This window comes from Papio anubis, chromosome 11 (genome assembly GCF_008728515.1).
Source record: "Papio anubis isolate 15944 chromosome 11, Panubis1.0, whole genome shotgun sequence".
In the NCBI taxonomy this organism is placed as follows: Eukaryota; Metazoa; Chordata; class Mammalia; order Primates; family Cercopithecidae; genus Papio; species Papio anubis.
The window spans coordinates 9,297,774-9,314,782 of record NC_044986.1 but is presented as its reverse complement, the minus strand read 5'-3'; the positions used below and the strand labels follow the sequence as shown (position 1 = coordinate 9,314,782).

Below are 17,009 nucleotides of genomic sequence, written 5' to 3'. Positions count from 1 at the left end.
CACACAATCCCTGTCTCCACACTCAGGGATCCTTGGAGTTCCTCCACCTGGAGCACAGCCTTTGCTTCAGTTCCCAAATAGGGTCACTGTGGGGAAGAGGCGTGCTCATCAGGATCCTTCCCGAGGGCTGGTTTCTCGGTGGGGAGTGGGTGGCCTCACGGGAGAGGCTTTCAGAGGAAATCTGAAAGGGAGGGAAGTCGTGCCCTCAGCCCTCAAAGATGCACCCCAGCTGTTCTGCTCCTGACTCCCACCTGTCCTCCATTCCCTGCTGGGTAAAGCCATTCCTGACGCTGGCAGGAAAAGATGGGGTCTTCCCTATTTCCAGCCTGGATACACCAGCCCCCAACCTCAACATACCACCGTGGGAGGCGGTGCTGGGGAGAAAGGGTCCCCCAGGAAGGTCTGCCCAGAACTAGGGGACCCACCAGGGTCCACGCTGTGCTCAGGATGGCCCAGCTTCCAGAGCCCTAAGCCTGAGATGTCCCCTCTGTATGGGCTGAAAAGTGTGCCTCAAATTCATATGTTGAAGTCCCAATCTCGAGTACCTCAGAATGTGACTGCATTTGCAGACAAAGTTTTTTAAAGAGGTGATGAGGTTAAGATGAGGCTGTCAGAGCGCGCCTTCATCCCCTCCGACTGGTGTCCTTACAAGGAGAGGAAGAGGCAGCAGGGCCGTGTGTGTGTGGCCACACGAACACACAGAGAGCATCAGCCATCAGCAAGCCAAGGAGAGAGACCCCCAGAGAAACGAGCCCTGCAGCACCTTGATCTCAGGCCTTTGGTCTCCGGACTGAGAAAAAGAGTTTCTGTTGTTTGTGATCTTTTTTTCCTGGCTGCCCCAGCTGAGTGCACACCACCTCCTCCTGCTGGCTTGCCCTCAGTGATAAGGACATGTGCCACAGACACCAGGGGTCTCAAACTCACAGCTGCCGGGGACCAGGCAGGCCACCGGAATGAGGCCTGTGGTCATCCAACCTTCAAATTGGAAGGTCTGAAGACAATGCTAGGCCTGACTGTGGGCTGGGCCGGACCTCCCACCCTGACTCACACCCCAACAGGACTCGCACGGGGAGTCCCTGCTAACATCTGAATCCTTCTCTCTCTGGTCTTGAGTTTTCTTCTGCCTGTTGCTAGCACGATCACACCTCATCTCTCAGCAGCCAGCACAGCTGTAACTCCCCTTTACACAGAGGCTGCACAAGTCGAGCAGGTCCGACACTAAACCACTGTGATTCACTCACGCCCCAGGAAGAGCCTGGCTGCAGAGGAAGAGCACCCGCTCCACAGGCGTCACTCACATGGGTCCATCTTTAATTATGTTAAATATTAATAAAAGTACAGTGTAACTGCGATTTACTGAACATACTTTACAGGACTAAGGGAGTACAATTTAACACAGTCTGGTACACAGCTTTTGAGAACAAAAAGGAACTTCAATACCATGTTATGAGAAATGCTCTAATTCACTTTGGTTTTGAATGGCAGGCTCGAGAACCACCGCCCAGAACGGAACCTATCCTGTCAGCAAGAGCCGGGCCTCGAACGAGAGGAAGCAGAGGCAGCAGAAGTGCCCTCTGGAGAAAGGCCCCTGGAGGGAAAAACCATGTCTGGATGGCATTGATTGGCACAGAAGGGATGGGACTGCATATATAAAAAAGATCCGCATAATAAACCAAATAATATTGGAAATAATACCTTCAGTAATACTTCTGTAAGAAGCAGAATTACACCACATGTTATTCACATGCATAGGAGTGCATAAGAAAAATCCCTTGTTATAATTATGGTTGGTGTGGAATAGTAAAATATGTACTGAAAATGACAAGTTAATTGGCAGAGAAATTAATCTATAAAAGGGTTGTGTCCAGAGCGGAGGAGCCTCATTAGCAACTGGAACTGAACAGAACTCACTCAGAAGACGCACTCACCCACACGTGCGAGTACACACACACACACACACACACACAGTACTGCAAATAAATACACACACACACTGAAGGGATCTCTCCCTAAAGCATCCTTGTGCTCAGACCAGATTTCCCTGCTGGCGGCTGCTCCCAGTGCCGGCTAGAGAGAAGGTGCGGACTGTCCCTGCAAGTGGGAGTTCAGGACACACAGCTCCTTCAGTAGCAGGAACAGCTCCCGGCCATCCTGGTGCTCAGAGCCCTCTGCACACCTTCAAATGGGCTGTGTGTCCCTTCCCTGATGGCAGAAAGACAACAGCACCAGGGGACGGCTGAGCGATTGCAGATCCTCCTACCCTTAAAGCCCGGTCTGTCTCACACATGCAAGTTAGAGCTGGGTAGACGGGTGCTTGCACTTTCTGGCTTTGGTGGACGAGACCTTGGCCTGAGAACTTTGGTTCACAGGAAGCTTCCCTTGACAACACTTGAGTGCAAAGCTTCATCCAGGTCCCACCTGGGCTGTTGCCAAGGATGCTCAAGTCTTCTCTTCAATCTTGCCCGTGACTGCCAAGAAATGACAAGATCTCTTGCCCATCCATCGGTAAACCAAGCTGCCAAGTAGCCTGGAAAATTCCATGAAGAACACGACTCTTAGAAACCTCATCCCAAATCTCAACACGCCACGTTCAGCCCAAGTTCAGCTTATGCATTGTGTTTCGGAATTGGGACATGGGTATCTATAGTCCCTTGCTGGGTGAGGAACTTTGACCACACGTAGTGGAGAATGTGGAAATAAACGTTTTCCAATGGGAAGGCGGAGAAATGGAGCCTGTAGCCGGCCAGAACTAAAAATTAAAATCCTCTGTTTCTCTGATGATCTTGTAAACCTGATGAGGGCTTGAATTACCTACATTTTCCATGAAGTGTTCAATTCCTTCAGGTTGCTCATTCTGGCATTAACAGCAAAAATTTCCCTTCCAATTATAAACTGAATTTCTTGACATATAAAGAGGCAGCAGAGAGAGAGAGCCAGGACTGGTTAAATGCAGAAAGTGGTTTTGTTTTCAATGTATTCATTTTCTAGGTTAAACATAAGTCAAGTCCACAAGGACAGAATAGGAGGAGGTCAGAGAGATGAAGGTGCTGCCAAAAACTGACTGATTTTTTTCCTTTTGGAAACAGTGACGTTAACAGGGTTTACATCTGAAGAAACTAGAGGGCTGACTTTGGAGTAAAGGAGAAAAAAAAATGAAGAGCCTCCATTCTCGAAAGACTGCGGTTCTCTGTCCCAGTGAGCTTAGCGATCCCAACAAGCATTTCAGAAGTGAATGTGATATGATCACACCTGTGAAGATAGCCATTGAATATAGACAGTCTGCGCAACACAGCGAGACCCCATCTCTAGGGGGAAAAAAGGGAACGTGAAGTGTAAGTTCCAGCCAGCCCTGTGGCATGACCTCTGGCGTGCTGACTCAGAACCCAGACTGAGGCTCGCCAGAAGGCGGAGGCGGGCAGCGCTGGGCTGCCTTCCCTAGGTGTTCTCTCCACACCCAGTGCAGGGTCAGCTGGGTGCATCCCCAAGCTCCAGGACGCTCGGAGCAGAGCTGAATTCTTGAGAAATGGGGTCTTCACTGGCCTCAGACGAGGAGCTCTGTGAGGGGTCCATTGCTGAGCTCTTGAACATCACAAAAGAAATTCCAAAATGGTTATACTTCATGTGTGCCTAGAGTGGCGGAGTCCTGGGGTTTTCCATACCATGAGTCAAACAGTTCCCTGCAAAGAGATTTGTAAAATCCTGGTGATGACGGCATTGGCGGGCCCAGCACGTGCAGCAACAGTTCAGCTCTCACGTCGTCTTCCACGCAAACGCCTCATCAGCGAGGACCTGCGCCAGCCTAGCGTTGAAAGGCCTGTAGAAATCCCGCAGAATCTTCTGTGTGATGGGCCACATGGGCCCCAGGTTCCGGTCCTCGGGACGCCGTGCATTGGAGGCGGGGCTCTTGGTCATCAAAGCCTCCTGCTTCTCACTTAAGGGCCCTAGAATGAAAGAAGAGGAGTCCCGTAAGGCAGGAGGCATGGCAGGAAGTAAAAGGGACTTTGCAAAAATCCCAGCTATGCTTCGTATTCAGACAGGATATTCCTTTAAGAAGAATGTATTTGGGGATTAAAATTCTTTGGCTGGATCCATTTTGGAAGCACTGAGGAAAGTGGAAATACCATTAGGAAATTGCAAAGAAATTCTGTGGCGGGTGCAGGATGCCCACCCACGGGGGAGCCCAGCTGGCATTTAATGATGATACAGCGTCTGAGGCTGACCTCAAGGATTCCCTTCCAATTGCCCTTTGTGGGCTGCTCTCCATGGGTGTCAACCCATCCTTGGAGGAACGTGCGGCCTGCCGGGCACAGCCCATGGGCTTCAGTTTTCCTGCTCAGCAGCCCTCTGGAATTCCGCCATCATCGTTTCTATTTCAGGCTGCTCATGCCAAGGGCCCTGGGCCTGCAGTTTCACCCTGTGCGTCTTGCTGTGAAGTGGCCATAGGTTGGAGGGTGGGGAGGAGGCCACCTGTGCCCAGAGCCCCCACGGGGTGAACCTCCATCTGCAGCAAGGAGATCAGTGAGGAGAGGTCTGCCGGCAGGGGCTGTCAGTCGCCCCCACGCCCCGCCCTCTGGAGTGAGGAGAGGCACTAGATCAGGCCGGCAGAGGTTGTCAGTCACCCCCACGTCCCGCCCTCTGGAGTGAGGAGAGGCCCTGGAACAGGCCGGCAGGGGCTGTCAGTCACCTCCACGCCCCGCCCTCTGGAGTGAGGCGAGGCACTAGATCAGGCCGGCAGAGGTTGTCAGTCACCCCACGCCCCGCCCCCTGGAGTGAGGAGAGGCCCTGGAACAGGCTGGCAGGTGCTGTCAGTCACCCCCATGCCCCGCCCTCTGGAGTGCGGAGAGGCCCTGAAACAGGTCGGCAGAGGTTGTCAGTTACCCTCACGCCCAGCCCTCTGCGCCACAGCTTCTTAGTGTAACCCATCACTGCTCAAGCCTCTTTACCCAAGGCTCTTGGGATCTGGCCAAAGTCCTTAGCCCATATACAGAAAAAGCACATCCCAGCATCCTGGGGCCATATGAGATACAGAATTGGCCTTACTATCCATCTTGGGGACAAAAGACAAGCTCATTAATGGGACAGAGACAACATGTGGTCAAATCAAAGAAAGATGAGTCTAAGGCTTGGAAGGGAAAGAACTCATCCAACTCCATCACATTACCACTCTCCAAAAAAAGGAGAAACAAAATCAAATGATCAAAGAGGCCCAAGTCCCAGTGGCAGGCAGATATATTTCCAGAAACACTCAATTAACCAAGTTCCCGGGCAAGACCATCAGTCAGGGCTGCAGGAGGTGTTCTGGGAAGGAGGGCAGCTTGTTCTGAGCCTGTCCAGCCTTTCAAGCCATCCCTGGGTGCCCCGTCCACATGGGCAGCCCTCACTCCGCCAGCACATGCCTCTGCCAGCCATCACCACAGTCAGCAGTGTGGCCTGTCACCACAAAGTGACTCTCAGGCCTGTGGGGGCGCTGGTATCCACAAGCTGAGGGCAGGTGGTCATGACCCAGGGGCCCAGCACCCATGACCAGCAGCCAAAACTCAGCCACACGGCTGTGACTCCAGGAATTTCCCAGAATACCCGAGATGATGCAATGATCTGTCTGTTCCCTCCTCCAAGCCCCATGTCCTCTGCTCCAGCTCCCCGGTGACATCCTGTTGGTCATACAAAGCTCAGCTCTCAGGCCCTTTCCTTCCATGAAGGCTTCCTCATCCCTGCAGTAGCTGGGATCCCAAACCATCAGCACGTACCTTACATGACAGTGCTGACCTTCCCCATGGCACCCTACCTGTCATTCAGTTAGGTGAGCTATGGCCTCTTCCTCTGCCTTCACTAGACTATAAGTTCCCAGAAGGGAAACTATCTCCTCCTCTCCAGAGAATCCCTCACCATACTGTGCACAATGACCTGTGTACAGCTAGTGCTCAATAAATGGTACTTAACAGGCCTCCTGGAGGGCATCCCCAGGTCTCCCAGCTCAGCCCATTCCTACCCAGCTGACCAGGTCTGCATTTGCCCCAGAGGACTCCCAGAACAGGTCCACAGAGCTCATGCTTTGCCCCGTCAGTCTAAGCACCACACTCATACCTAGGTTCAGAAACTGGAAGACCTTGTGCATGGTGTACTTGACGTTGGATGCATGATCTTCCAGGCGAAGAATGAGAAACTGTTGCTTGTCAAAAACACTGAGCCAGTCCAGAAGGTACACAGCATAGAGCCCGACCTGGAGCCTCACCTAGGACCACAGAAGAAGGGCATTATTCCAGGAGCAGTTGCCCCAACACCATAGGGCACTTTTCCAAAAGTGGTATGGCATTTCACTAGGATATCACAAAAGAGTTATCCTAGCAAAGTTACTTTCAGAAGCTGGATTTTAACACAAGGTGTTCTTGCTTCTTTACAGGGGGTTTTGTGCTACATGTGCAAAGAATTCCTATATTAGGGGTTGCATTTAATCCTCACAACACCCTGTGGGTAGCTGCATGCCTCCATTTCACAGGTAAGGACTGAAGTGCAGGGAAGACGTCAAGGTTGTGGCCACCAATGGTGCGCATGTTCTTTGCACAATATCCTGGCTATTTCTCTGTTCCCAGTGTGACCTCTATGCCCAGCACACAATGGGCTGTGAAAAATCAATCACAGACACCCCAAAGACAACCTAGATGAGTGAAGAGCCAAATGCCTGATGCCAGAGGAACATCCTTGACTGTGAGGGTGTGTGTAAATCAGCATCTAATCAGCACTGAACCAAGTCCACAGGAGGATGTTTCTATTTAAGTCCTTTCTACTTTCTAGTACCCATTTCCTGGGTCTTCACCCTTCTGTTCCTTCTCTCAAGCCTTGCTGCAAGCTGTGTGGTAAAGATTTCACTCTATTCTAAGAGAACTCTGGCCTTTCCCTCAGCTCCTGGGGGGTGATCTCTAGGCCCCTGGACATCCTACCAGACAGAAGTGTCCTGGTTGGCCTGGGGGTTTTGGTCATAGGCAGGCTAACACTGTGCTTTATGATGGGGCCTTGGGCCACATGGTATCAGTCCTGACTCTAATAGGACTGGAGACTAAAGGTCAGCCACAGGAGCTGCATGTGATGGAGCCCCAGTAAAAGGCCTGGCCCCCAAGGCTTGGCCTGGCAATACTCCCCAAGGATTGTCACATACCATGGCCAGTGGCACTAACACCGTCCATGACTCCACAGGGAGAGAAGGACCCAGAGCTCCGCATGTGGGCCCCTCCCGGACTCTGCCCCCTGCACTTCCTCTCCCTTGGCTGATTTTAATCTTCATCCTTTCCCTGTCATAAATCATAATCAAGAGCGTAATAGCCTCCAGTGTGTTCTGAGAATCCTTCTGGAAAATTACAGAACCTGAAGGTGGGTTGGGGAATATCTCTCCTGAACTTGCAACTGGTGTCAGAAGTGACAGCAGTCTTGGGAACAGTTTCCTCTAACTCCACAGTTCACCCTAAACTCTTAGCAAAGCTTCCAGGAAAAACAAAAACAAAACAAAACAAAAACAAAAACAAAAAAAAAACAGCCTCTTCCTCTTTCGCTGAGGCCCCCTTCTCCAGGACTTCTCCCCTTGCCCCTTCTCCAAGTACCCTGCCTATCTGTGTCTGCACAGAACTTCTCATCTCCCATCTCTCCCCAGTTCACACCACTCCCTTTGTTTGTGCCCCATCTACAGCTGCCTGAAGCTGATACAGCCTCCTGGCTGGTCCTCCTTCCCCTGCACTCCCATCTGCACCCTGCCACCAGCATGGGCTTTCCAAAGCAGTGAGCTAGCCACAGCCAGCCCTGCTTAAAGCTTCCATGGCTTTCTATGTATAGAATGTTCTGGGCCTGGCTTAAACTTCCAGCTCATCCTCTCATATATGCAGCACTTCCCGGCTCCCCAGGCTCCTCTCTGGAGTTCCCATTTTTTAGGCAGACACTCTCATGTCACATTTCCTTTCCTGCCCAACTTGACCTAGACCTTGACCTTGAGGGCAGGGACTGTGGCTTCTCCACCATCCCATCCTTGCGAAGCCTGCACTCTGGCCCTCAACATGGTTCTCGGGTGCAAATGCTGAATACAGTGTTAACAATAAGACAATGAAAGATTGGGCAAAATATGTACAGATGCTAACTATTCTTTTCCCATTTCATTATTTTTCTAACCATGGAGGAGGATGGGGAGGAAGAAAAGCAATTAGAGTGGATAAGTTGCCTTCAAAATTCATTAGCTGTTTCCAACCCACACTTTGTTGCTACCTCACATGCCAGCTCAGAAAAAAAAGACCTCAAGCTGGGCCGAAGCTAAAGAGAAAATGAGAACGTGCCAGTCTCGGAAATAAACATGCGTGTCGCCTCCAACGCAGACGAATCATGACGAGACCATCTCGCCGTTAAGTCACCGGCCTCCCGGGGCTTTTCAATTCTCTCCCTGGCAGGCTTGTAGGCCGTCCCTCGTAGGGGAGACCAGTCTGATGAGGTTTTTCTTTTCCAGAGAACGTGCCTTTCAACAGGAGAACTTTCCAGAAGGAAAGCAGCCAGGTGTCTGTGGCAAGCTGGGGTGTTTTAGAGCAGCTGTGGCCTGCCGAGCACCTGGCTGGGCACCTGCCCCTGACAGCTCTCTGAAACCTCGTTTGTGCCCATCCTCGTGAAAGCCCCCTGAGTGGTCTCAGGTGGACACAGGCCTGCACCGCAGCATGGTCCTCCTCAGCAGGCGGCGCCGAGCCAGGAAGGGGAGGAACAGAGGAAACCGCAGGGGCTGCGCGCGGGGAAGGCCTCCAGGCACTTGGCTGCTTCTCCGGGGGCTAGCTCCCCTCCCGCTTTGTGCCTTCCCTCTGATCCATCCACCCCAAAGTCCCCTCAATTCCCACCCCAACCCCCAGCCCCCGTGCCAGGGAAGGGGAGTGCGGTCACCTGAAGTGACAGTTTCTGGTGCAGGCAGTATCACTACTGCAACCATATGCACCATGAAGACAGGACAAAGACAGCCCCCAGCAGACTGTTTTCCCTCACCTTTTCCCAGTATAGGACAGAGAATCAAAATAGAACAAAAAGAAAAAGGGTATTTAGGGCAAGTGCCCAATGTGCTTAAAATTAGAAAACATCAGAGCTGCGAGAAGCCTCTGAAGTTAACTGCGCCAGCCGATTCATCGATAGAAACATGAAGGTGCAGGGCAGGGCAGGGGGCTACCCAGGGTTGGTGGCCAATACCCTTGAAGCCAGGACCCGAAGCCAGGTCACCTGTGCACATGGAATTTGTCCCCCATGCAGGGCCCCAGGGAAGAGCAATCCCCACCGAGATCCGAGGCTGAGCTGAGCACAGTCCCAGTCCCCTCTTCTCTCCAGACAGGTACCTGGCCGAGCCTCTCCGTCACCTGCTAGGGATTTCAGTTGGGAGTTCTCACTCAACCTCCCCACTAATCCCCATTCATTCATTTGGCAAATAAGCTGAGCTCGTGCCACCATGTGCCAGGCACCCTGCTAGGCAATGGTGATGTGCTGCTAACAGAAGTGGCCCTGGCCTCAGGGAGGCTGCAAACTCATGGAGACAGAGCTCAACTGGTAAAGAAACAGACTTCAGCGATCACCTTGTGATGCACGCAGTGGAGAAAAGGAGTGGGTAGAAAGAGAAGACCGTCAGAGTAAAGCAAGCCCTGGAGTAAGTCTCCCCAACCCCAGAGGGCAAGAAGGAGAGAGTGGTGACAAGAGCCCTGGTGGCTCTCCAACCGGAGCCCACAAACACCCACCTGGAGGGCCTGAGAAACAGACCATGGCCCTGTCCCCAGAGTTTCTGATTCAGGAGGTCTGGGGCTGGCAGAGCGTTTGCATTTCTGACAAGTTCCCAGGGGCTGTGGCTGCTGCTCATCCAGGCACCAGGCTTCTCGGGACCCTGCTCTGAGGCAGGCGCACTGGCCCCTCTGAGCACCCCCAGGGTAGGGTGTGCTGCAGAACAGTGGCGGGGGCTGGCCAGAGGCAGAGGGGTCTGTGCTGCCTCTGCGTCTGGGTGCCACAGGAAGGTGGTGAATGACTCCAGCAGGGTGTGCCAGGGCCTGGGGTGCCTCACAAAGCTGCCCTCCCAGGGCTGTGGCCGGGCTGGGATTCACAGCTGGAGGGAAACTGGCTTCTCCTCCCAGAAATGAAAATTCACCTCTATGAGGAGCGTTTCCGATTTCGTGGCTCTTTCTCTGACGTGTGAGCTCTCCAGAGACTGAAGAGAAGATTAAGGGACAATCTGTTACTGCCACATCCCTCCTGTCCACTGAGCCTGCCCCTGGGAATCTCCTTTGACCAGAGGCACCCGCTAAGCTACTGTCTTGTCATCCTCAGCAAAACACAAAATTGAACATAAAAGCCCAGGCCTCCTGCCAGCAAAACCCTTTGCTTTTAGGAGCCAGCTAGGGAAGGCAAAAACTCCCTGAGTGTCAAAGGCCAGCAGACCCAGGACTGACCCTTGAGCCTGCCTGATAACAGCTATTGGTGGGAGGATTCACCTCTGTGGGCCTCAGTGTTCCCATCTGTGAAGCAGGGATGGATTTCAGGGGATCTCTAATGAGACGATGCATTGAAAGGACTTGGGACAGGGGCTGGCAGTAAAGAATAAAGGTTAGATCCCTTTCGCCTCTCACAGATGGAGTTTCAGAAACCTTTTATCAGAAAGATTCAAGCATACACAACACGGGGAGGATCACGATGGCGCCCACGAACTTATGGTTCAGGTTCAGCAGCGCTCTCAAGTTCACAGTCGGAGTGTCGACCTGGAGCAGGAGGGCAGGGGCACACCCTCCCTTCTGTGTGGGAGAAAGTGTCCAAGTGCTTGGCCCCAGGGCACTGGATGGGGGTCAGCACGCTCTACGTGGTACAAAGTGCACGGTAGCATGCAGATTGCACATGCATATTAAATATTCGCTCTTCTGCAGCAAGAAACACTATTTAAAGCTATTAAAATAAACTGTGCCTCGGGTCAGGAGTTCCCCCTGCCCTGCCTCTCCTTGCCCATCAAAACCCAGCCCAGCTTAAGCCGCTTCCTCCTAGGAGTCCCCAGTGCAAAGCCCACACCTGCCCCACTTTTCCCAGTCCTTTTCAGGCAGTCTCCTGCAGAGAGAACTCAGTGGTCCCAGGGCCGCAGTGGAGGGCTCTGGCCCCTTCTGCAACCACATTAGCTGGATATCTTGCCCCTCGCTCTCCTCATCTGCTGACAGTGACATTGACTGACTCCTGTCTTCCCACCCACCCATCGGGTTTGTTATGAGAGTCACGCAGGAGAATGAACAGGAGAAAGTTTCAAAAGGCACAATGTGGTAGAAATGCCAAGGTGGGGACGGACACATGCCTCATTCCAAGCACACAACTGGTCACAGCACCGTGCTGCACCTTCTCTCTTGGACCAGGGCCTGCCACGCCATGGGTGCCGAGTAGCAACCACTGAAGATCAGACCGTTGGGGAAATGTTGAGGCCAAACACACGTCTCGGGGAAGCTGGGTTAAAAGGCCTAGCTTTGGGTCCTATATCCTCTGCTTACTGGCTGTGACTCCAGAGGAAGGCTGCCTCCCTGAGCCTCAGTTGTCCCAGTAGGAAGCCCCAGGCATGCAAGGGCCTGTGTTAAGGTTTAGTGCCAGGCTGATGCTGAGTCTACACTAGCTGAATCCATCACTTCCCATCCATACTCTGACGAGCACACATAGCCTCCTCGGCAGGCTCCACCTGGTGGCTCTTGTCTACCAGAAGGCACTTGGGCAGAGAGGGGGGCCAGGCAAACGGGGTCAACTGGCCGGATGGGGCCAGGAACCACCAATGCCTTCCTCCTTCTCTTCCCTCCCTCAGTCAGGGTGCTGGCCTCAGACAAGCCTTGAAGGTCGTGCATCAAGCTCTTCCTTCCCTTAAACGAGGCCCCTATCAAAGACAGGACAACACTCCTATTTGGTTCCTCTTGGATTTTCCTTGGACTTTTCCCTCAAGATCCATTCCTGGCGGAGGCCTGCACCACCTGACCCTCGAGGGACAAAGGTGCACCCTCACTTCCCACACTAAAGTAGGCGAATCCCCCCGAGTCGTGCTTTAAATTCACCTGGAGACAGTCTCCTGACGACGTCACAAATTTTGTTCGTAATTACAGTTGTTTAGGATTTCAAATTATATCATTTAATAATGCTGGGGAATTTCCTCTCTTTGCTTTGCATTTATAAATATTGGCTGATTAAGTGAGAGGGTGAGTGCCAGCCAAAGAAGTGAGCTCGGAGCCACGAACCCCTGTAAGGGGGAATTATCTAGTGGTCACGCACTGGGGGAGACACAACCAGGCCTGTCTGTTCAGATTCGCCTCTGTGCCCCCAGATCTTCAGAGATGAGGACGTACAGGGAGGGCACCTCTGCTCTGAGCGTTTTACGGCCAGCTTCGGGGAGGAGGGGACAGGGAGGCAAGGGTGGCCTTCCTGTTTCTGCTGTTTTCTCAAATGCCAAGCTGTTGTATTTTGGAGCAGTGTGTCCTGAACCCCATCAATAGTGATGGCAGTTTGGCATTTCAGAAAGATGCCTGGTGCAACAGATCAAGGTGAGAAGGGGTCTGGGGAGGGGCTGCCTCCCAGAGAGAGGGAAGTTGTGCAGGTGGGGGTTGCAATGAAAGGGCCAGTGGCTGAATCAGGGCAGTAGCAGAGGGTGGCAGAACAGTGGAGCTCTCTAGAAATAACTGGGAGAAAGAGGGAAAAGGACTTGTGGGTGGATTGAATCAGGCATGCTGGGATGATGGGGAAACGCAGTCAGCGAGCATGTTCCCCGATGTGCATGCCACCTCGGCATGTGACCCATGACAGCCCTGGCTCTTAGCTGCTGCGATTACTGTTTATGCCAGGACTGAGGGTCCTCCATGTGGGGCCTGCAGGATGGAAGAGCCACCTGCAGCAGGAAAGTGTAGATGTGGCACGAAATGGGCCTGGCCTGAGTCACAGCTACAACTTGATTTGTGTCTGTCAGCACACGCTGGGCACCCCTCTGTGCTCAGCATCGTGATCGTGCTGGAAGAAACCACAACCCCACCTTGAGGCGTCACGCCCAGCGCCACTTTCCTCCTGCTGGCGCCCCTTTCCTCCTGCCAGCCCCAGCCCTCAGATCGCCCTCAGGGAGCCACCTTGAGAGCCAGGTGGGCTGCCCTGCCTGTTCTCTCAGACTCACTCCATAGGGGTCCAGGGCCAAGAATCACAGGTGAGAGCAGTTCTGGGTCACGAAGCTGGGTCGACAAGCTGTGCTGGCCAAGCCACACACAAATAAAGTTTCTCCAAGACCCTGTGTCCCCTGTGACGGTGGCCGCAGAGCCACTGGGTCATTCCCCCTTTGACAATCATAGCCCTGTGCCCGACTGCTCTCTTCATCAAACCCAAGCACAAACACACACAGGTTTCCCGTTTCTCCAGGTCTCCGTTTCCTTATGAAGGCTCCCTCCCGTGTTACATGAAACTTACGTTAAACAAGTATGTGTGCTTTCTTGCTTTAGTCTTTTATTACAGGTGCCTCAGCCATGAACATAGTAGTGAGATATTCCTTTTCCACTCCTACACTATCCTCCGCTTAAAACCCTCCGAGGGGTCCCATCTCTCTCAGGGTGAAGTCTAGACTTCTTCTGCGGCTCACTAAGTCCTGGGGGTGCGGCCCCACGTGCCACACACTCAAGCCCCCTCCCTCAGTGCCCCCATCTCCCACACCACACGGCTGGCTGTGTTCTGCATGGTAGGTGGTGCTGACCACTGGGCCTTTGCACACGCTGCTCTCAGTTCCCTGGCCCACTCTCCTTCGGGCCTCAGCACAGACATTCCCTCTCCTAAGAACCTGCCTGATGCCCTGTTCTCAGGTGGTTCTCTGGTGGCCAGAGCTCCCTGCCCAGCCTCCATCTTCTCTCCCTGCCAGTTGCACAGGAAGGCAAGGACCACACCTGTCCTGGCACTGCTGTGGCCCCAGGACTCAGCACCATGCAGGGAACATAGTGGCAAGAATGAATGCAGGAATGCAAGACAGACTCATAGCTCTCTAATCCTTACAACAGCCTGGTAAAGCAGTATTATTACCCCATTGTGTGACAAAGCAACTGAGTCTCAGAGAGGCTGAGACAACTGCCTAGAGTCACACAGCCAGCAAATGGCCAAGCTAGAAACCTGATCCACACCAATGGCTGGTTCCAAAGTGCACTCCTCCCACCTGGCACCACAGCAGACTCTGGGGTACCTGTGTCCCTGTGGCATCTTCCTTACCAAACTACAAAGTCCAACAGGGCAGGCTGGAATCCCACCCGCTGCCCCTGCATGCTGCCTCCCAGATCCGACGGCCTCTGTAATAAGAAAGAGGGGACAGAGCCTCTAGGCCTGAAGTCCCACCACCCTGGGGCCTTCCGAGATTCCACAGCAGGCCTGTTCCTGCCTTGCCATGCGAGACGCTGAGCAGAGCAAGGATTGTAAAGCCACTCCGGAACAGGCAGCGGCATTAGCCTTGCTGCATAAGCCCTGCTGTTGAAGCACACAGCCAACCCAGGGAGCCCAGCATGGAAAACTATCCCAGGGCTAAAAGGTGCTGAATTCACGATTAACAGCATTCGAAAAGGCTAGAAATTTACAGACATAGTTCTGAAGGAAGAACAAGAGATACGATTGAGGAATCAACCGAAAATATTTTTCAACTGAGACTCTGTCAAAGAAGCATTGAAAATCATTGGTGGGTAATTTTTTAAACCAACAAAACAATCCGCCGATCGAGAGAATGCTCTTAAGACAATTTGAGAGTCGGGTGTCCTCGCGTCTGCCGATTCTAATTGCCGGGTGTCTTGCTAAATGGTAATCTTCCTAAACGCACCCTCATTCTCCTGCTGAGGGAGGAGGGGGAGGTGGCAGGTGACCAGCAGGGAAGAAGGCAGGGAGCCAGCCTAAGAGCCCATCAGTTTTCAGCTTTTACATCCATGAATAATGGGGAACAGCATTTGCACATTAAAACGCTTCTCTGTGTTCCTATGCTAAAACCCAAGCCCACAATGCCACTTGCATAATAACAACAAACCAGCTCCTTCTGTCGGGGGCCAGCTGGGGGGGGGATACGCACAGGCATGGCGTTGTTGAGGGTGTTGTTGTAGACGCAGGCGCGCAGTGAATAATCAAGCATGCAATTTTCAAACAGCTGCAGAGCTTCTGTCACTTTCTCATGGAAGTCGTCTGCGGATTTATTCGAACTTGCAAAGTAGAGGTAGTCTGAGTACAACCTGTGAATAAAATAAATGTATATTTTTACCACCCATGAACGTGCAATCACACCATTTGGGTGACAATGAAAATCAATGTACAATTACATTATCCAGTTTTCCTGATTGAAACACAACCACCCCTCTTCCTTCCCTTGCAGATGAGCCGCCTCCCTCGTCCCTTGGAGCTCCCACCCTTCTCGTGGTCACCTAAGCTCTTCCAGACCCAGACATGTCTACACTGGCCCCACACAAGCCACCGGCCGCTTTTCTGTTGTTGCTCGTTCTAGTCATCTTAGGCAGCCTCTGTTTTCACAGTAACAGGGAGCTTCAAACAACACCAGATTACAAAAATGGTACACTAGCAAAGAGAAGCCATGAAAATTTTATACACCTTCTCATTCCTCTCTCCTCTGCTGAAGGGAGCAAAAATAAAGAGCATCTGTTGCTCTCGCAATATTACAATTTCACATGAAATTCCCAGTCCTTTGCATACACATTCCTGACATTGAAAAAAAAAAATGATGAAATGTGTCTTTCTAGGTTGGTAGGGACCTCGTTTTTAACACAATATAAAAGCACCCCCACATATGCACGTGAATACCTGCAGACTTACACGTTTACCTGTGGACGTGGATCTGTTCATAGACACCACACACGCTATGGCAGATCGCTGCCGCACAGGAACTGGTTGTCTTCCTTGACCCACTTCGGGCTCCTCTGTATCCTCCTCCCAAGTAAACCTCAACTTTTCTACCTCCACATCCATCTCTGCATCACCCTATTTTACCAAGAATCCTGCTGTTAAATAAACTTTATGAGAGGCTACTGTTCTGGACTGAGCTTCTGCACAGGCCAGAACAGTCATCTGTGCTAGGTGCCACGTAATTGAACTGAACTCAGAACGGGCCAGTTTCCAAAAACCAGGGGATTCACAGCAACCAGTCAGACGTCCCCTTTGCTTTAACCCTAGAAGGAAAGTCACTTTGAAATGAACAATCCACTCTCTGTTCCCTGTTTTTGCTTCTTCAGCCCATTTCTGCCTATAAAGCCAGAACCTGGCTGGGTCCACAGGAGCACCTTCGTATTACAGGAATGGGATGCTGCCCTGTTTATGGACCGTGCTAATAAACACCAGGGAGATCTTTAAACTAAATTTGTCAAAATGTTGTTTGTTGACACAGCTACACTGGTTTAGCCAGAATCCCCCACCCTTGATAACTGATCACCCTTCTTATCCAATCAGGTTCCTGGTCCACCACCTCCAGGAGGTGCCTGGCCACCTGGCCTGTCTCCAGCAAGAATCCCATCGGGTTGGTTTAGCAGGAATCCCCACCCCTTCCCCCTTGATGTTTCCCCTTAGTAACTTTCCAGCCACCAACCCCCTCGCCCTGCTCCTGGCTTTTTTTTTTTTGAGACGGAGTCTCAATGTGTCGCCCAGGCTGCAGTGCAGCTGCGTGATCTTGGCTCACTGCAACCTCCGCCTCCCAGGTTCAAGCGATTCTCCTGCCTCAGCCTCCCAAGTAGTTGGGACTACAGGCGCCTACCCACCAAACCTGGCTAATTTTTTTGTATTTTTCATAGAGATGGGGTTTCACCATGTTTGCCAGGCTGATCTTGAACTCCTGACCTCAACTGATCCACCTGCCTCGGCTTTAAAATCCCTACTTTTCCTAGTTGTATTCGGAGTCTCTCTCCTCTACTGGAAAACTGTCATGGCAGTCCCTATACCTACTACCATGGTCCTGAAGAAGGCCTGCATTGCCATTTTAATAAATGTCAGGGCCAGGCACAGTGGCTTATGCCTGTAATCCG

At 52.2% G+C, this 17,009-nt stretch overlaps 1 protein-coding gene across 6 annotated transcripts in view; it reads right to left on the bottom strand.

Moving 5' to 3' along the window:
- Positions 1-1,290: 1,290 nt before the first annotated feature.
- CHST15 (carbohydrate sulfotransferase 15) overlaps positions 1,291-17,009 on the bottom strand; it is an 84,818-nt gene continuing 69,099 nt past the window's right edge. For 5 of the 6 annotated variants that reach the window (XM_021943816.2, XM_021943817.2, XM_021943814.2 and 2 more), the window contains 3 exons: positions 15,059-15,215; positions 6,085-6,232; positions 1,291-3,941 (listed from right to left, as the gene is read on the bottom strand). In XM_021943816.2, coding sequence (XP_021799508.2) covers positions 3,751-3,941; positions 6,085-6,232; positions 15,059-15,215 — 496 coding nt within the window. In that variant the 3' untranslated portion in view covers positions 1,291-3,750. The remainder of the gene's footprint in view (positions 3,942-6,084; positions 6,233-15,058; positions 15,216-17,009) is intronic. The other variant, XM_021943818.2, reaches the window with a different exon arrangement.